Genomic DNA, 9,270 nt, shown 5'->3' on the forward strand with positions numbered 1-9,270 from the left:
CTTCGCAACGAATTGAGCTATTACGGGAAATATTGATCGATTACCTGCAATTAATTATTGTACATTTAAAGCGGCGTCTTAAATAACACAACCTTGACTACCTTCCTGCACGATATTCGCAACTGTTCTGTTTATAATTAATTAGTTATTAAGAGTTCTAGAAACAGTACAAGGAGTTTCAACTTGAAGCTTAAAGTAAACCCTTAACCACTTCCCTACGTAGTATTTACCACCGTTACTCTCATAATTAATTAATAACCGTTAAAATCACGAATCTCCTCCTGCTACCAAATCAAATATTTGAAAATTGGCGGGCTTTTGGCGGCCGTGCCACCTCCTCGCTCATTCCGTGCTTCTGTTACCTTTCCCGAATTTTCTGATCAAAACGTACCTACCGCTCAGTTCACAAATTTCACCGCCAGGCGGTTACAGCGTCATTTATCGACAAGTGAAACATAACCTTAGCGGTGGTTTGAACAAACAATAACTGACGGTATTAATACAGCTCGCTAAATAATACTTTTTCACCTATATAGCGACTGTTCAATTTCCATATACCCCGAATGACGTCAAAACACATTTAGGTCAGTACAATCATCCATCATACGCAATTTATTCTTTCGTAAACGCAACGTTCGATATTAACTAACTTCCTCTATTTCAGACCACGGTACTCCTTAGTATTACTCGACAGGCAAATAAAATGCACACCTGAGAAGGTTCTTTCTTCATCGCAACTGCAGTGTGCGAGATTACGTTTCGATTGTCTCGTATCGAATAAGAATTACCCAGGCAAGGTCTACCAAACATGTTCAGTCAGACCGGCGGCTTACGAACTGGCACAGGCTCTTCTTCCAATCCAATGCAGGACTTCGAGGTCGTCTCTCCCCCCGACGATTCCATCACCAGCCTCGCGTTCAGTCCCGCCTCTAACCCACAAAATTTCCTGGTTGCCGGATCATGGGACTGCAAGGTCCGTTGCTGGGAAGTCGAGCAGTCTGGCAAAACAGTCCCCAGATTTATGCATACCTCGGTGGCGCCTGTTCTGGACCTCTGCTGGCACGATGCAAGTTTCACAATCTTCTGCGATAGACAATTCTTTTGGGGCCACTTTGAGCAATGTGTAATTTCATTTTCCAGGATGGGACCAAAGTCTTCATAGCGTCCTGCGACAAAACAGTGAAATGCTGGGACCTGGCTTTGAACCAAAGCATTCAAGTCGCGGCGCACGACGCACCCATCAAAACGTGCCACTGGATCAAGGCGAGCACGTACTCGTGCCTTATGACGGGTTCGTGGGATAAAACGTTAAGAGTACGTCTCAGTTCATCGCCTATAGTACACTAGCAAAATACACCTGCGCTTCACTTTGGGTCTAAGAGCTTTTGAGGAATCCGTGAAAATACACATTTCACCTCCTTAGGGGTTGGTTACGGAAAAATCTGGAAATTGGGTTTTAGGCATTTGTGTGGGTAACCTTTCGAAGTAAAAACCAAGTTGATATCTAATCGGGATTAAGTGATATTAAGGAATCCGAGAAAATAAATTTTACCCCTTTTCACTCCATTACGGGTTGATTAGGGCAAAATCCTGAAATCGGTTTTTAGGCATTTATGTCGGTAACCTTTCGAGGGAAAAACCAAGTTGATATCTAATCGGGCCTAAGAGTTTTTGAGGAATCCGGGAAAATACATTTTACCCCGTTTCACCCCTTTGAGGACGGAATTTCCAAAAACTCTTCCTTAGTGTGCACCTACGTCATGAGAACAATGTACCCTCGAAATTTTTCACGTTCCTAGGTTAAACTAAGTAACACTAAGTCTAATAATCGAATGTATTGCAGTTTTGGGATTTGCGGAGCCCCAAGCCAGCGATGACTCTGAATTTGATTGAACGATGTTACTGCGCAGACGTTGTAAGTACACTTTGCTTTGCATTATGATTAATGCATCGACTAATTTGTTTAAACTTCGACAGGATTATCCGATGGCAGTAGTAGGGACTGCAGGCCGTGGACTGACAGTTTACCAGTTGGAAGGCAGCCCGAGGGAGTACAAAACAGTGGAACTGAACCTGAAGTATCAGTATCGGTGCGTCGCGATCTTCAGAGACAAGAAGAAAGTTCCCGCTGGCTTCGCTATTGGCAGTACAGAGGGTCGAGTGGCCATCCACCATTTGAACTTGAGCGCGAAAGAGAACTTCACCTTCAAGTGCCACAGAGTGAACGGAACACCAAACGGGTATCAAGACATTTACGCGGTGAGTATAAGGCCAGATCCACATTGTCGGTCCAGTCACGGACCGGTCTCGATCAAATTCACATCCCTAAGCGTCCACACTCGCGCGGCTTGATAGTGTGGACGCTCACGGATGCGATTTTGATCGAGACCGGATCGATAGTGTGGATCAGGCCTAAATGTAAAGTATCTTCAGTCGTGTAGACACTTGACTAATTCACTTTTGTATCTTCAGGTTAACGACATTGCATTCCACCCAGTCCATGGCACAGTTGCCACCGTAGGAGGCGATGGCACGTTTGGATTCTGGGATAAGGACTCGAGGACCAAACTGAAGTCCTCCGAGGCTATGGAGCAACCAATCACGCGCTGCTGCTTCAATCACAATGGACAGATCTTTGCGTACGCTGTGTCTTATGATTGGTCAAAGGTAACGTCGCTTTACTATTCGTGTACTGCTTTGATCGCAGTGCTCAGAATCAGAACTTATACTGTTTATAATTCTTGCGAGTCTCGAATGAGTTTAAAGGTGCATTTTCATGCTGCTCGACGCTAGTTTTGACCGTCAAGACTAATCACGTGACCGACGCTCAACCAACGAACGAGCGAGTTAAAACAAGTCAGAGTGAACTTAGCTTTCCCGCTTGATGCTGAAAGTCACGTGGACCGATCACTTGCCTGGTTTTGACGTTCAAAACGAGCGTCGAGCGTCAGCATGAAATCGCACCTTAATGTATATACATCAGTGCCATCTTAACCTGGAGGCGAAAGAGGTAGCCTCCTCAGGGGCCCCGAGTTCAGGGGGGTCCGAAAATTGGAAAATTAAAAAACTAGGGTTGTAAAAGCTGAAAAGTGGAAATGGGTCCTCGAACTGTGACGGAAAGAAAATAACGAATACTTCAAAATTTAGATTTCAAAATGAGGCTCTTTTTGCGTGAAATGGACCTTACGTATAATCTTATTTAGTTAATTATTTTAATGCTTATTCATTTCGCGTGTTAACGCGGTATTTTTTATATTATTTAATTTAGAAGAATTTAGAGGGCGACATATGGAACTCGCCCCAGGGCCCCCGACAATGATAAGACGGCACTGATATCATTGGTAATTGTAGAGACACAGGGGAGTTCCCTTAACGCCGAACGGCACCTAATACCGGACATCAGCCACATCTGTGATATTTGAAACGCTACCAAGCGATTATTCCGCGTAAACCGTAAAGGGGGTAGAAAACACAAGAATTAGGTTTCGACGTGTTGCAGTCCTGTGTGCGCAGCTGAGATCGATTTAATATTATCTCTTTCTTGAGAAGAGCCGTCCGCTACTAGGGGAACTCCCCCTGCTGCTAGCGTTTTAAACCAATATTTCCTTCAGGATTGTATTTCAACATTGAAAAGAGAACTTCTTATTAATTACAACAATGATTAACGTTACAGGGTCACGAGTATTATAATCCAGCGAAGAAGAACTCCATATTCCTTAGACCGTGTTTCGAGGAACTAAAGCCTAAAGCTACGTCGTGAAACGATAGGAACGTTCTAGCTACTCTAAGATCTTCGAAATCCCGTGATACAGTTTTTAGAAATTCAATTACTGACGCCGCGGCCCACGCGGGCTAATCAGTGACCATTTTCCTATCCGTTCAGTTGTACGAGTGAAGGCTTTTTCCGATTGTACTTTGTCATAATAAATTGTAATTAGTTTTTGATGTATATATACATATATATTACAGCCTGTAGTTTACAATCTTCTCCGTGTTTCGCTTCTCTTCGCTTTTTATTACTTCGTTACAAAGTTCGTATATACATGCGGAGGAAACGTCTCGCTCTCGCTTTCGCAGATGGTAGAAATGTAAAAAAATAATTCCAGTAAAAATTCCAAATCGCGCAAATCAAGCTGCTCTTTCTGGCCTTTCTCCTCCTCTCTCTGTTTCAAATAAACGTGAGGTTCGATCTCGGGTCTGGTAAGGATAAATGGATTCCTTCTCTCGGTGCTTAGGAATACAGTTCGGGATTGCAGCGAATTTTCCGAACGATAGGAAGTCTTTTAAATGATAGAAGAGGCGGAGAAAGAACGAGCGCAGAGATCTGTTTCGGCGAAAGATTCGGCGAGAGAAAAAAAATGAACGCACTCGATTTATAAGAAATGCAACATTTAGTTTATTCTGCGAATTTCTAAGCAATAAAGTTCCCTAACGATATCGCGAAAAAGAGTCCTGCTGTATATATCTATGCTTCTCCAAACGTATATATATATTGTCCCATTCGATGTGTATACAAAAAATAAACATCCGTTTCTCGTTCCCTGGAAAAATGTTCTACTCGCCTCGTCCGGAGCGGAAGTGCTTTTTCGTGGAGGATTCGATGAGAAAGGAAGTTTCGAGTGGACGTTGCGCTGTCCCTCAACAGGACACAGAAGAAGAAGTAGAAGGAAATAAAGTGCGAGATACACGGCTTCCTTTTCTCTCAACATCACATTTCTCGAATGATTTATATTAAAACGATATTAATTAATGATCAATCACTATCGATTAAGAATTAGATAATATAATTATTAATACTAATAGTGTACAACCATACGTTATCATTTTTTTGTTTTCTTCCTTTTCTTTTGCGGGCGTGTGAGGATTATAACGTCGTGAAATGTTTCGTTCTCTCTCCCTCGGTATTTAGGCTTGTGTGTCTCTAATCTGTTCTTGATCTAGAGACGCGGTAGCGTCTCGACGCCAAGTACAGGAAAGACACCCTGTATATGTCGACTGTCGCTACCGTGTACCTTTACTCGGAGCCATTCCAACCTAACCTGAAACTTATTTCCTTAATATCTCATCACGCCTGCAATATTTTCTAAATTTAAAGGCATTTTTCTTATGTAAACCGCATATAAGCTTTCGAATAAGACCAATTTCAATAAAATCGGTCCTCGCATAACAGAGATATCGTAATATCGTCTCATGGATCTGTCAGTTACGATATGGTTTTTCTTCTGATTCTGATTCTCCAAGGAATTTTTTCGTCAAACATAATACGTATACGCGTTGCACGCACAACGATGAACAAACACATGTTTCGTTCGTCGATTCGTCGACTCTCGGAATCATTCGGCAGGGATCGTCGTCCGTCATTGTACATCCCCATAAAAAAACTTCAAAAAAGTAAAAAAATTACGGCAAGTACATGAAACAAATAAATCACAAAAAAAGAAGATAATAATATAAATCGCAAAAAAATAGAAGATAATAATATAAATCGCAAAAAAATAGAAGAAAAAATAGAAGATAATAATATAAATCAGAAAAAAAAGAAAATATACAATGTAACAAAAGATGTGAAATCAAAATGAGCTGCAAGTACATAAAGGTGCTTTCTAACTGCGTTTTCTAACGGTGCTTTAATTAACCAATCAAAACGGATCCAATTTAAAAACATTGTCGTAAATTAATAGCTTTACAAAATTAATGATATACAAAAAATTTGCGCCAATTATAACAATGGCTATTTATAAAAAGAAAAAATGTATTATTAAATAATATTAAGCAGATATATTTTTTTTGCGATTTATATTATTATCTTCCTTTTTTGTGATTTATTTGTTTCATGTACTTGGCGTAATTTTTTTACTTTTTTGAAGTTTTTTTATGGGGATCTCACTTCTTTTTACAAAGATAGTCCATGTACTTGGCGTAATTTTTTTACTTTTTTTAAAGTTTTTATATGGGGATCTCACTTCTTTTTAGAAAGATAATTCATGTACTTGGCGTAATTTTTTTACTGTTTTGAAGTTAACTGTCACGGGTGCTAAAAATAAAGACAAAGTAAGGAAATCCCTATAAATTATAAATTCTGATCTATCTTCGTCACACGTCCACGTGTTTATGGCGCACTGCAGCCTATCGAGTGATGTTAGAAGTAAAAATATATACTTGGAATACTCGGAATAGCGCAAACCAGCTCAGCGAGTGTACTTTATTTATATTTATTTGTTGATTATTAGGGATAAATTCTACGTAAGTTTAACAACTACGAAATGAAACCATGCGCACTGCATTGCCGATCTATATGTATTTTATATGTATAGTACTTTGTGTACAGTACATAAGAAAAAAATTATTTTTATATTTTATTTAAATAACAAATAAATATTATATTGTGTATTCTATAGATAAAATGTGGTTATTTTATTTGCTCATGTAACAGGATTACTTTCTCTTTCAGCTGTTGAAATAATTCTCTTCGTCTGCATCGTTCACTGAAAAATAAGACACATTTATTAATTATTTATAAATTGTCACACATGCTCATATGTTAAGATCATTGAATATGCAAAACCCTACCTGAAAATTTGTGCGTATATAGTCTGACATAGATCACTCTGCATCATCTTCTGCTTCAATTATCTGTAAATATATATAAAGCCACATTTTAGTTATACATCTTAACGTAGAACTTACTTATGTTGAAATAGAGTGGCCTTCTGCTACAGTGAGTGTAGAGACTACATAATATGTCCGAAGGAGGGGAGAGTGTATGGCAGAAAGTCTTGTTGCAGGAAATTTAAATGCTAATGGTAATAATTCAGCGAAAATGAACGAACAGATCCAATATTTTTAACGCACAATTTATTGGTGTTGGAATAAAATTAATTTAGTACGTTTAGTGGTGAATTGAAATTAGTATGTTTAGTGGTGAATTGAAATATTATTAATGGGAATCTAAAAAATTAATGAATTAATGAATATGGTGGCAACTAGGTACTGTGGATTTTATTTCACAAAAGATTGAAAAGCATCAAGGGAGATGTGTTTTCAGCGTACTTTCTTCACTTGCAGCTCATTTTGATTTCACATCTTTTTTTACATTGTATATTTTCTTTTTTTTCTGATTTATATTATTATCTTCTATTTTTTTGCGATTTATATTATTATCTTCTTTTTTTGTGATTTATTTGTTTGATGTACTTGGCGTAATTTTTTTACTTTTTTGAAGTTTTTTTATGGGGATGTACAATGACGGACGACGAACCCTGCCGAATGCTTCCGAGAGTCGACGAATCGACGAACGATACATGTGTTTGTTCATCGGTTGCGTGCAACGCGTATACGTATTATGTTTGACGAAAAAATTCCTTGGAGAATCAGAATCAGAAGAAAAACCATATCGTAACTGACAGACCCATGAGACGATATTACGATATCTCTGTTATGCGAGGACCGATTTTATTGAAATTGGTCTTATTCGAAAGCTTATATGCGGTTTACATAAGAAAAATGCCTTTAAATTTAGAAAATATTGCAGGCGTGATGAGATATTAAGGAAATAAGTTTCAGGTTAGGTTGGAATGGCTCCGCGACGAGTAAAAGTACACGGTAGCGACAGTCGACATATACAGGGTGTCTTTCCTGTACTTGGCGTCGAGACGCTACCGCGTCTCTAGATATGTATGGAACGATAGGGCTGTATTCTCAGTCGCTACTTATTCTTAAGCATCCTCTACTAACCTAGTAGCTAGTAAAGGATGCCGAATGTTTAAGCATTTGCTTAAGAATAAGTAGCGACTGAGAATACCGCCTTATATGTCTATGTATGGAACGGCTACATGGTGCCCCATGGCGCTATGGTCCGCACCACGGACCCTCGTATTATAGATGGGAATGCCGTTTTCCACAGCGTGTCATTTTGCACGGCTCAAATCATAACAGAATTAAAATCTAATATTAAATCTTATTTAGAGGTGAACATGGCCAGAATCATGGGTCCAAATAGATCCAGCGCCCGATATACGCTAAACTACTTATGCGCCATTGAAGTGTTGGGGCGGTATTCATGAACGATTCTTAAGCAAATGCTTAAGATCATCTTCTGGAAGACGACCCTATTTCACTTAAGACATCAGGAATTCATAGACGTTGCTTAAGATGATCTTAAGCATTTGCATAGAATAAGTCACGTCTATGAATCTAGGCGGCATCTTAAGCAAATGCTTAAAGACGATCTTAAACTTAAGAGTCTTAAGTTAAGACACATTTGTGAATACCGCCCTAAGTCACCGTTAATCACATAAATAGACCGAATGATCACCTCTACATTAGGGAATTCCATGAGCACCACTGAAATGCGTGGGAAAGCCTTCCTTCCTTTGATTCCGCCGGACAAAGCAAGAAGTGGTGGGAATCTGAACGATCGTCAACCGTTGTATGGGGCCGGTCATTCTTTCGCTTGCTGTGCCTGTGGTTCCTTCACAAGTAGTGAGTAATTCTGACAAAATAATGTCTTATTGGTAAATGTGTATTTACATGTAACCGCGTCTAGAATTTCGGAAAACAAGTATGTACAATTTTTTCATTATTTACATGGTATCGCAGTTCCTCGAGCACAACAACGTAATTTCTACTTTCCGTGCATGCTGTGAGGGCTAAACTTATTCGTACAGTACGAATATGGGACTAAAGAAAACCATACTTTCTGTACTATTATTTATATTTAAATATCTATAATATATTAGTAGAGATCTGTTCTCAAATATGCCCACGTTTCTTACTAACTTGCTATGGAGGCATATGTACGGTAGATGTTGATCCAAACGCGTAAAATAAGAATTATATCGTACTTTTTCAAACAATTCGAATACATTCGAACAAAATTTAATTAACGATAGGATTTATTTAACGTATAAGATACTTTAGGTTATGCATGGTTTCAAATAACTTTAAATCGGTAATGTATACTTACATTTGTTCTTCTGGTGGATAAGTCCCCTGGCGTTATGAACGATCTTTTAGAAAACATTGATCCGAGTCAGATTATGTACTTAAAATTGACACGTTAGTAGAAATATTTAAGAAATGTGAAAATTCACATAATGGTAAAATTTCTTTGGGGAAAGTATTAATATAATACCAACGTCGGTGATGAACATAAGAAACACAATGAACTCGAGTCTTTATGGTCAAATGTATACTGTAACGTAGGCCTGCCCTTTAGGGTGCAAATACCTCCTCAAGTTCTGGGCCCCGGGCAACAGCAGAGCGCGGAAC

The 9,270-nt window shown here is 38.9% G+C and overlaps 1 protein-coding gene across 1 annotated transcript; it reads left to right on the forward strand.

Moving 5' to 3' along the window:
• The first annotated feature begins 454 nt into the window (after positions 1–454).
• LOC143377210 (protein Rae1-like) lies at positions 455–4,539 on the forward strand. The gene is made up of 7 exons (XM_076828263.1): positions 455–584; positions 665–1,066; positions 1,141–1,314; positions 1,844–1,915; positions 1,978–2,259; positions 2,473–2,667; positions 3,674–4,539. The coding sequence occupies exons 2-7, from the start codon at positions 809–811 to the stop codon at positions 3,758–3,760; spliced, it is 1,068 nt and encodes a 355-aa protein (XP_076684378.1). The 5' UTR covers positions 455–584; positions 665–808; the 3' UTR covers positions 3,761–4,539.
• Positions 4,540–9,270: the final 4,731 nt, after the last annotated feature.

This window comes from Andrena cerasifolii, chromosome 15 (assembly GCF_050908995.1).
Source record: "Andrena cerasifolii isolate SP2316 chromosome 15, iyAndCera1_principal, whole genome shotgun sequence".
NCBI classification, from domain to species: domain Eukaryota; kingdom Metazoa; phylum Arthropoda; class Insecta; order Hymenoptera; family Andrenidae; genus Andrena; species Andrena cerasifolii.